Source organism: Chiloscyllium plagiosum, unplaced genomic scaffold (genome assembly GCF_037043375.1).
Source record: "Chiloscyllium plagiosum isolate Xiang-an unplaced genomic scaffold, Cpla_swu_hap1 HiC_scaffold_1, whole genome shotgun sequence".
NCBI classification, from domain to species: domain Eukaryota; kingdom Metazoa; phylum Chordata; class Chondrichthyes; order Orectolobiformes; family Hemiscylliidae; genus Chiloscyllium; species Chiloscyllium plagiosum.
In genome coordinates this window covers 5,041,984-5,055,015 of record NW_028270139.1, presented here as the reverse complement: position 1 = coordinate 5,055,015, position 13,032 = coordinate 5,041,984, and the positions used below count along the sequence as shown (strand labels likewise).

General features: G+C 39.2%; 2 protein-coding genes across 2 annotated transcripts in view; one reads left to right on the top strand and one right to left on the bottom strand.

Annotated features, from left to right (window-relative positions):
* lrba (LPS-responsive vesicle trafficking, beach and anchor containing) overlaps nucleotides 1-13,032 on the bottom strand; it is an 897,133-nt gene that overhangs the window by 368,611 nt on the left and 515,490 nt on the right. The gene's annotated exons all lie outside the window — the stretch shown is intronic.
* Nucleotides 9,076-10,820, top strand: mab21l2 (mab-21-like 2). The gene has a single exon (XM_043699629.2). The coding sequence runs from the start codon at nucleotides 9,428-9,430 to the stop codon at nucleotides 10,505-10,507; it is 1,080 nt and encodes a 359-aa protein (XP_043555564.1). The 5' UTR covers nucleotides 9,076-9,427; the 3' UTR covers nucleotides 10,508-10,820.

Below are 13,032 nucleotides of genomic sequence, written 5' to 3'. Positions count from 1 at the left end.
AGCGGAGAAAAATAGAGGAAGAGAATGTTTGGAACTGCTTACTGACATGTGCTGAAGTTACAGGTGACATTCAAAGGCAGACTGGAGGAAGAAGTCGTCTCAAAGTATAATTTCTTTCCATTGCCAGTTACTTTTACCAAAGCAGGTTAGAGGTCTGCAGACTATCTAACACCACAAAGTGGGGAACCAAAGTGGGGAGCCTCATAAAGCACATTTATTGTAGCTTGATTAGATTTTTCAGACTGCCTGAAATTTTCTGACCTAGCTTTTGTTCGGGGTGGAAAGAGGAGTTCTAACCACTGGAGGCAAACACCCAGTTCTAGTACTGAGGGTTAAGCTTCAGGTAAGCCTAGTGCTGTCTGAACGGGTGAAGGTGCAACTGGAGCCAAAGAGGATTCTCACACACCAACTCCACACCACAGTGGTTATCTGGCTGTTTCTGTGGCTTTTTTTAAGTAAATGTTTTGAAAAGGTTGGCAAGCGGCTACCTCCTTTTGAAGTACTCTGTCAGTGACTTAGCACTGAATTTGAATTGCAGCCTACTGCTCCTCTCAAGGAGGGTGGCCTCTGATTGAATCTGCTGTCTCCACTTAAAGAGCCCACACACTGTCCTTGATTGGTTAGGGAACTTATCTGCATGCTATGAAGGAAGTCCCTCCATGACCATTTCCTCCATGGGACTGGATTCAAACTCAGAACATCCCTGAATCCTGTTGCCTACCTCAAAGCAAAAAAAAATCCTACATCTTTATCGCTCACTCCAAATATCTTTTTAAGAGACAACAAGGAACTTTTCCAAAGCTCGGCACTGACACTGGAATACACTGATTGCACATGTATCAAACTGATTACTTTCTTGTAATCACCACCACTTAAATACTTCAGCCCAACAAAAAGGTCTTTTCACACAAAGAGTTATTAATCAAAAGAAAAGAATGTGAGTAAAATATTTACAAATCCCTAAAAATGGTACCTTGCATTATACTTTAGGCGTTTGCAAAACATTTTGATGCTTTGATAAGTGGAATGATCCACTCTCATCACTGAATTTTCTTACAACGTATTAACTAATAGTGCCTAATTCAAGATCTAAAGTATTGGATCATGGTGAATCAGTCAGATAAAATAATTGGGAAAATGTCCTTTAATTGGGATAAGTTTCAACAAGAAATAATGGTCACAGCTTGAAAAATGTTCATATTACAGAAGAGATGGTGCCGGAGATCTTAAAACACAAAGGTGGATAAATCCCCGGGACTTGATCAGAAGTTCCCTAGAACTCTGTGTGAAGCTACAGAAGTGATTGCTGGGCCCCTTGCTGAGATACTTGGATCATCGATAGTCACAAGTGAGGTGCTGGAAGACTAGAGGTTTGCTAACGTGGTGCCACTACTTAAAAATGGTGGTAAGGAAAAGCCAAGGAACAATAGACAAGTGAATCTGATGTCAGTGGTGGCAAGTTGTTGGAGGTAATCCTGAGGGACAGGATTTACATGTATTTGGAAAGCCAAGGACTGATTCGGGAGATAGTCAACATGGTTTTGTGCATGGAAAATCATATCTTACGAACTTGATTGAGTTTTTTGAAGGAAGAGGATTGATGAGGGCAGAGCGGTGGACATGATCTACATGGACTTTAGTAAGGTGTCCAACAAGGTTTCTCATGGGAGACTGGTAAGCAAGGTTAGATCACATAGTATACAGGGAGGACTAGCCATATGGATGCAGAACTGGTGGAGGTGGTGGTGGAGGGTTGCTTTTCAGACCACCGCTTTTTGTCATTTATACAAATGGTTTGGATACGAACATAGGAGGCATGGTTAGTAAGTTTGCAGATGACACCAGAATTGGAGGTGTAGTGGGCAGTGAAGAAAGTTACCTCTGAGTACTATAGGATCTCGACCAGATAGGGCAATGGGCCAAGGAGTGGCAGGTGGAGTTTAATTTAGATGAATGTGAGGTGCTGCATTTTGGAAAGACAAATCAGGGCAGGACTCATACACATAATGGTAAGGTCCTGGGGAGTGTTGCTTAACAAAGAGCCCTTGGAGCGCAGGTTCATAGTTCCTTGAAAGTGGAGTTGCAAGTAAATAGTGAAGGCAACGTTTGGTATGCTTTTCTTTATTGGGCAGAGCATTGAGTATAGGAATTGGGAGGTGATGTTGCAGCTGTACAGGACATTAATTAGGCCTCTTTTGGAATATTGTGTGCAATTCTGGTCTCCCTCCTATCAGAAGAATGTTGTGAAACTTGAAAGGGTCCAGAAAAGGCTTACGAGGATGCTACAACCTTTTCAAACAAAGGGTGGTGCTTGTATGGAATGAGCTGCCAGAAGAAGTGGTGGAGGCTGCTACAATTACAACATTTAAAAGGCAATTGTATAGGAAGGGTTGAGAGGGATATGGGCCAATGACAAATGGGAGTAGATTAGGTTAGGATATCTGGTCGGCATGGGCAAGTTGGACTGAAGAGTCTGTTTCCGTGCTGCACATCTCTCTGACTCCATACTGAACAAAATGACATGATATTTTCCACTGAAGGTTTTGGCGCTGAATAGAAATCACTTTCTTTAAAAAGTATAACTATCAATTTAATATCAGTAACTTCAAACGCTGGATTGCAGATTGGTAACACTAGATATACGTAACTTGTGTGTGCATCAATCCATTTCTCAAGTTCCATTCTCATCTGTTAAATTGTTTAATATTTGAGCATACTTGCCTTTTCAAAACTTTACAGATTTGCAGATGTTTTAAAAATGTACACGCAGTGCAGCTAATTCCTACAACCCCAAAATATTTTAAAATTTGGCCTCACCAAACCAAACCAATACCCAAGCAGTTTCCATTCAAGAGATATTGTACTTCTGAGCTTCAGAATTAGATTAGGACCTATGCCACTTTGAAGCAGAGCCCACCTGACAGGGAAAAAACAAGACTGCAATATGCAATGGTATGACTGCAGTTTTTTTTGTTACTTCTCTTCCTGGAGGCAGGTCTGACTCTCAGTATTACTGCATATAGAGTAAGATGGCAAATCCTAAGTCCATCCCCAGCTCGAATGAGGATCAACTTTGGGTATCAATTTGATCCTTTATTGCTGGAACAGCACAGCAGGTCAGGCAGCATCCAGGGAACAGGAGATTCGACGTTTCGGGCACAGGCCCTTCTTCAGGCCTTTCTCCTATCAATTTGATCCACACCAACTGACCACGCTGCTGAGTCAACTAACTTGCCTAATGTCCAAGTTATGACTGCCACTTTTATATGCATATTGCAGCCCCAGAGCTGGCATACAATGGAAGGACTCACAGGTTAATACTCAACACGTTTGGCTACATTATAAACATGCCTTCCTCAGCCATTGATTCCTCGAACAGAACTTGAACCTGGAACATTTGGCTCAAAACACCACAAACCTTCTTGCATGACTGCATCATAAAAGTCAAAGATCAGTAAAGTACCCGAAGTACAACATAGAGTGATACTTCATTGATATATATTATACGTCCAAAGCTTCCATTATTTAATTTGTTTTTTTTAATTGGGTAAGGTAATACCTCTTATTTAGCATATGTAATTTTTAACAGCCATTTTACTGGAATGCGTCTACTCTGCTGATCACTCTCACAAAAGGAAAAGTAATATTTCATGCTGATACAAGTTATTCCACATATAACAGCGCTGCAGTAAAGTCTATAATAAACAAATTTATTTAGGTTTTTATTTGAATCAATATCGAACAAGATTTGACTGCAAAGTATATGTTTTAAATTCTCAACCTTAAAGACTCAATACAAGAAAGTAGTAGATCAATATCTTGTTACACTATGATATATAACTCAGATGCAATGATTCTAAACAGTAGACTTAAAGATAAGCATACCAGATAGTTACATTTACACAGGAGAAAGATGTTTGCTATTGTAAAGTAAACAGGATTACAATTGTCAGACAGAGGCACCCAGCAAAACCATTAAGCAGCAGAGATAGCAGCACTGTATGCATTGCTGAATAATTATTTTGCAAATCTATTTATTTCCCTTCTGCAATTTGAGCTTCATCAAGAGTGCAAGAATTTATTAATGTGACAGATGAAGACATCCTATTTTTCTATAAATGGCAATGAAGTACAAGCTTGGTCCAAGGACATTAACTGGTCAGACTCCAAAAATCTCCTAAAATAAAATTATATGCACACGTAATTATATATGTCCAAAATTCAGGAATGATGAAGGTTTAACCTTTGGCATCAATTTGATCCGCATTAGCTGCCCAGGCAATTGTGCTAACTAATTTGCCCAAGGAGTCCAGGTTACAGTGGTAACATGCACTTTTACATGCATGTTAGTGTCTTGGATCTAGCTTACGTTAAAAGGATTAACAAGTTAACACTGTCTGTCATGATGTCATCCACTTGATTTCACGTTATGACAATACAATACACAACAGATAGTACACTGGGATAAAGCCAGCACTCTGACATCAATGTAACCACAATGTAATTCTTTCTAGCTTTTCATATTTAAAATATCAAAATATGATAAAAATTAAATATGTTATGAAAAGTCAGTGATACTATTTATGACCTCTTGAATCGTTGCCTGCCTGGAATAATATCCTATAGCTTCTTGTTGCATATACTCGACACACTGAGAAAACAATTTACTTGACTTTATTTGTAACAGGGAGAAAGTGAGGACTGCAGATGCTGCAGATTTGTAACACTCAAGCAGAATTTAAAATCCTGACTGTGCACCATTGTAAATTCAAATCTTCAAATCCAGATTGTAGCAATTATGGTTAGAAATTGTAATCTTTCAATTTTGCTATGATTTGGGGACTCTGTTCATTTTTCAAGATGGTTATTTTATTACTACTTTTCAAATTGTTTATTGTACAATTTAAATTTAGAAATAAGTACACCGTCTCCAGTTAGGAACACTACATAATTCTCCTATAGTCCTTTACGAGGTAAAAGTAAAGTGCTACTGAAAATAAGTTGAATTTTTAACAAATTCTGGAGTTGGCTGAATTTCAATACTTAAAATATATATAGATGCTATTTTCTTTAAATTTACTTATTAAATTGTAAATCAATCACACTTTGACCTTTAAAATTTCAAATATCATAAAGCTTCAGTGACAAACAGAAACATATAAACCACATAAATTGGTTCAATATTCTTATCATTGTTATATCCTCATGTCCTAAATTTGTCTGCTTTGTCCAATTGCAAAACTGAAATGTGTATTAGTCACTTCAATATTAAAGCCTTCATTATCATGCGATACAGTCATCAGTTTACATCAATATATGTCTCTGCTAGTATTGTCCAATTCAATTTTTTTTGCCCATCATACTGGAGGAGAAATGTCTGATCTCAGCATACATTTTAGCCATGTTACATTCAGAGGCTGCCATTCCAATCTTCAATAAAATATTGCACCGGTCAGGGCACTTAAGACAGTACAGGACTGAAATCAATGGTTCATATACAAAAGTAAAAATTAATATTCAGTATGCAATGCAGAATCCTTTCCTCCAAATACTCAATAGTATAAAATTTAAAAGTAATTTTAGATTCTACTGTCTGGTATATTTCAGAATGAAAATATGTGTATTTTAAACAAATCTAACTAAATTTAACTTATCAGAACTGCATTATGAAAGTCCAGAACAAGAGAATATTTATGGAAGCTATTTTTCCATTCACTCAATAGTTTTAACTAGCTTAAATCTCCCTGCTACTAATGTGGATAGGTACATGAATCATGAAGCAGCACAATGTACCACAATTGTGTCAACACTAATGAAGGTCAAAATGATGAATGACCATAACATAATGCACCCATATTCGTAAATCATACATTTCTAAAATTAAAACTGCAAAAAAAAAAGCTACAGTACTTATAAACAATTAGGTCAGAATTGCTTTTTTCCCCAACAATATTCAAAACATTTTTGCAAAAATTCTAGTAATCATATAGAGCATCACAGCCTTATTAAAACTAAATATATGCAAGATCCAAAAATGAGTGTAAAAAAATCCTTGAAGTCATAACAGAAAAAGACACAAGATACAACATACTTCACAAAAAAGCTAATTGATATCAGTTAAATGCTACTGATTTGACTCGTTCAAAAAATCTTAAGAAAACATGATTTTAAATTAACAGAAGTCATAGAAAACTATCCTGTGCTCATTCTTGTCTTGATTTTTCTACTTTAAATGGACTAATAAGGGTTAAATATTTGAACTGGTAAAACAACTAAAGGTTTTAGTCAAAGATTATTCAACAAGGTTTAGAGAGTTTAGCAGCCACTTGGTTACCACATTCTCCTTTCCTAATTTTTCATATTTAATAATACAAAGCACAAAAACAGTTTTAATATGGTGATGTTAACTAACATAAACTTTAAGGAATCATATTACTACATTTAAACTTCTTTATATGTTTTTTCATCTGCTAAAAGGCCAAAATTATTTTAATAAAGACAATTTTAACTGAGATAGGACAAAACTATTATACATGTTAATGACTGTTAACAATTGCTAATTCTGTAAAAACAGCAGTGCTCAAATTTTCCTTCATTATTGATCAAAATGATCTGGCACTGTTGGATTATTAAACAACACCTTGCCAACAAAATTGTGTCAACACTTATTATAGGGAAGTATTTTAGTAATGGCATCACCTGTCTAGTCTGAATAAAATATAAAATACAACACCTATGTATTTATAGGTGTGCACAGGCTGACTTGTTTATATTTTAGTTCGATCTTCCCACCCCCATCCACTTTGGGATTTTTCTTTTCTTTGGGATGATGTTTTTCTCTAAGACCTTGCGGATAAAGGTGCCACTCCTCCTTCCTCTAGTACACGACATAAACACAGAGTAAGCTAAACAAACATGTTGTGGAGCCATCAAAGTGAAAGCCCAGCCTCTCATAATGTATTTATTGTCAGGGAGCAGACCTCCTCTTCCCCAGGCTCATTAGTTGAAGTATGAGAGGTGGTAAAGAATGAATGCAGTTCAATTCATTGAGGGCTTTCAAGTGGCTCTCAAAATGGAGAGCTCTTTCTGTTTGTCTCTATACAGAATCCTGCTTCAGCGAGCTGCCAATTTCTATTTAATGCGCCCACAAGGAAGTGCTGATGGACTAAAAAAAACATCATGTTAAAGGGTGGCTGATATGGTCGCCTTTAATTATTCACGCTAAGACGACTGCTCTCACAGGATCTGTGTCCATAACGTTTTCATAGCAATATGATAAAGGCTTCAGGACCAGTACACTCTTGATTCAAAAAAGGTTCAATTGTCAAGACATTTAAGTAAATAATTTAATATTTCTTAACCAAATTGTAGAATGCCGAGAAAATGGGGCCCATAAAATGCAATGCATTGAGCTGGACTATTATATGTCGTGGAAATCCGTAATGAAAAGTACAATTAAGGTCGGCTACTTTGCTTAAAGGGCTGTTGAATTAATAGACGTCTCCCTCATAACAGCGGGACTGGAACTTGATTATGGTACCAACTTTCATCAATAACATTGAAAATAACTTATAGGAATAGTGATAAGTCGGCTCTTTTGAATAATTATTCTTTGCAGTGGTTCAAATCTTAAATGATGTAGGTGTTTCATATTGTACTCTTTTGTTTAAGTGCACCTTTATCAGAAGTCATTTTTAAAATAGAGAACCCGGTGGACTCGCCCCGCACCTTCTGTGGTTTTTCGGCATGGGGCTCCAATGCTCGTCGTCAGCTGGAAACATTCAGTCGCACATCCTGCAGCAACAACGTGGCTCGGGAGAATGTTTTAGTTTTAGCGGAACAATCAATGAAACAAGTAGATGAAAACGAGACGATTCTATGGATGAGTCTGTAATGTTTGGAACAGGGACAAGGCGCTGCAAAGTGAAGCACGCCGGCCTGTCGCACTACGGACAAGCCCATAGAAAGGACGGTGTCGAGATCGTGTACTCAACCACCTTCGTGGAAGGAAAAAAAACTCTGGTCGCAGATTAATAAAGAATACAACTCCGCCTTTTGCCAACCAGCTCTGTAGCATAACATCTTAAAATGCGGCGTGTTCCAACCTTCAATAAAAAGTTCTGTCTGAAACAATATGTTGAAGATCCATTCGGTCAAACCCACTGATTTATGGTCAGGGCTTCATATGTACAAGAGATGTACTTAGAAAAAAAACCTGCTCGTTCCTGTTTATCGAAAAACACAGATATTCACGAAACCAAATATCTGTCCTAAGCCGATATACTTACTTCGTGCGTCTAAAGTCTATGTATGCGTTGAAAAGAGGTTTTGCGAAACGTTTAGAATTAACAACAATTCAGTTCGTTTCGCTTTTGTGACTGGACATAATATTGGTATATATTTTTAAAGCATCGCTATCAAGAGCCTTCTCAACGTATTGACAAAATTTAAATCTACCACCAAACTATTACTGGTGCAGAATGAAGACTGATTTAAAAGCTCGGGTCCAGAGGAATAGAGAAAGCAGTTATTTAGCTCCAGGGTGAGACGGGACTATCATATGTAGCGGAGCCGCTCTCGCAGAGTCCGAGCCCAGGATGTAAGAGTCCCTGGCCCGGGCATGAGTGATAGTGGAGCATTTGATCCGAGTGCTGCGCCTTGTCCGAGCCGGAGCGCCGGGCTGCGGCGGGGCGCCCTGTCCGAGCCGGAGCGCCGGGCTGCGGCGGGGCGCCCTGTCCGAGCCGGAGCGCCGGGCTGCGGCGGGGCGCCCTGTCCGAGCCGGAGCGCCGGGCTGCGGCGGGGCGCCCTGTCCGAGCCGGAGCGCCGGGCTGCGGCGGGGCGCCCTGTCCGAGCCGGAGCGCCGGGCTGCGGCGGGGCGCCCTGTCCGAACACAAGGCCTCTCCTCTCTCTCTCACGGCTCTATCCGCGCGCCACTGGCCCCGTTGTTGACAGCTCGAGCCGGATTGGTCAGAAGTAGCAGCACGTGCACGTGGGGTTGGGCCTCCCGCTGCTCAATGCGCATGCCCGGTTCAGAGGGGACCATTCATAAACTAAAGTCTTCCACACTTCCCGAGCGTGGGGGAAAGTAGCCCGAAGAATAAAAACAGTCCAAATCAGCAATCGGGGCAGAGAGAAAGAAATGAAAGATAATATCCACATTTCGTCACTCACACTCAACGCTTTAAAACAGCAACAATCGCCACCGCTAAAACCAATTCGTTTTAAAGAAACAAGTTGTTAATTTAGAGTTAGTTGATATTTGTATTTTGTTTTGCTGACTTCTCTCTAGTCGCTATCCAATTACATTTAATGCACTTGTTTCAAGTTTGCACCAGTGAAAAAGTGGGTGCCCACAGAGCATCGGGAAGCATTGGATTCCTCAACCTATTGCGAGACTCCGGTGTACAGCCCGGACCTGAGTCCCAACATGATCGCGGCTCAAGCCAAACTGGTCTACCAGCTAAACAAATACTACAACGAGCGATGCCAGGCTAGAAAAGCTGCGATTGCCAAGACTATTCGAGAAGTGTGCAAAGTGGTCTCCGACGTCCTTAAAGAAGTAGAAGTCCAAGAACCTCGCTTCATCAGCTCTCTTAGCGAGATCGAAACGCGCTTCGAAGGCTTGGAGGTGATCGCTCCAACAGAGTTTGAGGTGGTCCTCTATCTGAACCAAATGGGGGTCTTCAATTTCGTGGACGACGGCTCACTGCCTGGCTGCGCCGTGCTAAAACTGAGCGACGGACGCAAGAGGAGCATGTCCCTTTGGGTCGAGTTTATTACAGCTTCAGGTTACCTATCAGCCCGAAAGATCCGTTCCCGATTTCAGACCCTAGTGGCACAGGCAGTGGACAAATGCAGTTACCGAGATGTGGTGAAGATGGTTGCGGACACAAGCGAGGTAAAGTTAAGGATCAGGGAGCGCTATGTAGTACAGATCACGCCAGCTTTTAAATGCACGGGCATCTGGCCCAGGAGTGCGGCTCAGTGGCCCATGCCGCACATTCCTTGGCCCGGTCCGAACCGAGTTGCCGAAGTCAAAGCTGAAGGTTTTAATCTCCTGTCCAAAGAGTGCTACTCCCTGACAGGCAAGCAGAGCTCGGCAGAGAGCGACGCTTGGGTTTTACAGTTCGGCGAAGCTGAAAATAGGCTACTGCTGGGGGGCTGTAGGAAAAAGTGCCTATCCATTTTAAAGACTTTGCGCGATCGACACCTCGAGTTGCCAGGCCAGCCCCTCAATAACTACCACATGAAGACACTATTACTCTACGAATGCGAAAAACACCCCAGAGAAACCGACTGGGACGAGTCATGCCTTGGCGACCGCCTCAACGGCATACTGCTCCAGCTCATCTCTTGTCTCCAGTGCCGGAGGTGTCCTCATTACTTTCTTCCAAACCTAGATCTTTTCCAAGGAAAGCCTCATTCGGCTCTGGAAAGTGCGGCTAAACAGACATGGCGATTGGCGAGAGAAATTCTTACCAACGCAAAAAGTCTCGATAAGCTATAGTAGAACTTACATTTCCAGCAAACGTGTTCAACAATTATTGCAAGGTACACCAATTTGAACTTAATAAATAATTAAAACAAAAAGATTTGAACAGCAAACGGACTAGAGATGAAAGAGATTCAAGGTACATTTTAAACTAAATGTGACAGTTTTGTCTCGATGTTGTCAGCCTGTGAGGAACCTTTATTTAAAAATGCAGTCTTTTAAAGGCTAAGAAAACTTCTGTTGTAAAATGTATTTTGCGTGCCAACCTCAGACATTGTGCCCCTAAAATAAACGTGTAATGGTAATAAAATTATTTACGTTACCTGCATTTTTTGTCCGTTAATTTACATCTGAATAGTTTCATTTAGCTTCATTATTGATATATTTATTGCGTTTTGGCATGGTTATTCCATAGTTACATTGTCCCCCAATTGTAAATAATTTTCTGGCAAAATGTTATATATAATTACAATCAGAAATACAATATTAAATTGCCTCGATCATTCTTAATTACAAAGAATTTGCAAGTGTGAATTGATTTCACTCTTCACTTTCAAGATTCATAACTTTAAAATTAAATAATAAATTTAAATGTAATTTCTGTTGTACACTATTAAAACGATTTTAAAAACTTTAGATGATTTTATATGTTGCTGATCTCTGGAAATTCCTAACTCTATTAATGAGAGAAAAATAAACTTCGCACAGCATTAAACCATAGAGAAGTAATTACTCCAAACATCACTTCCGAAATACTTTGGAAAGGCAAAATATGTCACAATTGCAAATTTCTTAGATAAGCGCATGAGTTAATTTTCCTCTATCTAGCAAGTTCAATTGGAGAGAAACATATTGTAGTACAAGTGCTGAATTAGGGTAAAGTCAGCCACGTTACAACTATACAATTTAGAATAAGAGAAGAAAGACAGCCAAAGGCACACGAACTATTCGATTCCATCAAAAAGCTGCGTCGCCAAATTTTTGAAGTGCCAGGGAAACTTTCAATCGAGAGAACATTAGAACCTCTTCGATAATGGCGCCAGAGCATCTGCAGTCGAACAAGGCCGAATCTTTACGTTTAGGCCGCAGTCTTACAAAAAGTCTAATTTGATGGACACTACTTGGAATACATAATGAGACTTTGTACTAAACTAATTCCAAATGAAAACAAAGTGTAAAATCCACGAATATCACTGTGATAGGGCGGAAATATTTATTAAAGGCGGTAAAGTCATCATGACGTTACAGTTTACAGTACTGTCTACAGGTGTTTGGTGATTTTACAAGGCTAACATTTTTTTTCGGAACATGTAAATTCATTTAAATTCTGAAAACTTGGCACAATATATTTAATCGGTTGAAATTACAAATAACCATATTAGAAAACATAAATATTACTCCCAATTTAGCTGCTAAAAATGCAAATACGGAGCATAATTTTGACAGTAGCAAGTATGTATTTGAGGAGCGTTTCTATTCTAAAAACCAACTTGAGTGGATCTTTCAGTAATTGCAAGTTAGAGTGATTATCATGGATATATTTAAAGTGACTGGTTAGATTTGTTTTTAAATTGCGGTACAGTCTTAAAATTTGTTCAACAACATTCCGCAAGACAGTTTCACAAGATCGACATTTTCATTTAATAATGCAAATTCCCAAAATCACGTCATTTATAAAAAGTTAAAAACTGCTAACACTGAGGAAGCAATGTGTAAGTCGAGACAGTTCTTCGATTTTTACTGAATGAAGAAGAAATCGGGTAGTGAACAAGCTATCCAAATCAAAAATGTAATTGTTTCCTGTAATTTACAACGAGAATTGCGTTGTCAATTTTAGACTTGGAAATAGCTGTTCAAAAAATATTTACTTAAAACAAACTGAGCATTCAACAGGCTTTAGAACTGGTCTCATTTCAGTTCTGCAGCTACTGTCGTTAATTAAAACACCAAACTGGTGTAAGTGTGAAGCTTGAGGTTATCAGCAGATCTTATCTGAGCTGGTAAGAGCTTGTCAGTCTGTTTTGGTTTCGAGTCTTTAAAAGGAATGGCCACAGCTATGTCACGATTGGGAAGAGAGAGAAACGGAAAACGGGTTTCACAAATAAGCTTCGCCGTCAGAATTGAAGAGCAATTTAATTCTTGTATTTCTGATCCGTGCATTTATGTTTCAAATACTCTACAAACAATACTGTTAAATTAAGCCATTTTGAAGGCTGTAAAGCAGAGCTACCGTGTTATTAACTATTCTAAATGAGTGGCAAGGGCACTCTTGTCTTAAATGTTAGCAATGAGGTGTATCCATGATTGAAGCGTGGCCCGTGTTGTTATGTAAATTTCAACTAAAATCTAATTTAGCTATAGGTCCAGAAGAGTTCAAAACTCGTAAATTACAACCAATCTTTGGAACGTTATTATTTTGGCGATTTGAATATTCCACCCTAAAAGCACGTTATTGGAATGCACATAACACTTGGCATGTATTTTCCCAGGATGATCGGAAGTGCGGTTTCACATTGCAAGTTATACAACTCTATATTCCT

Excerpts from the sequence above, each read along its gene's own strand:
- mab21l2 (XM_043699629.2), top strand. The coding sequence starts at position 9,428 with ATGATCGCGGCTCAAGCCAAACTGGTCTACCAGCTAAACAAATACTAC.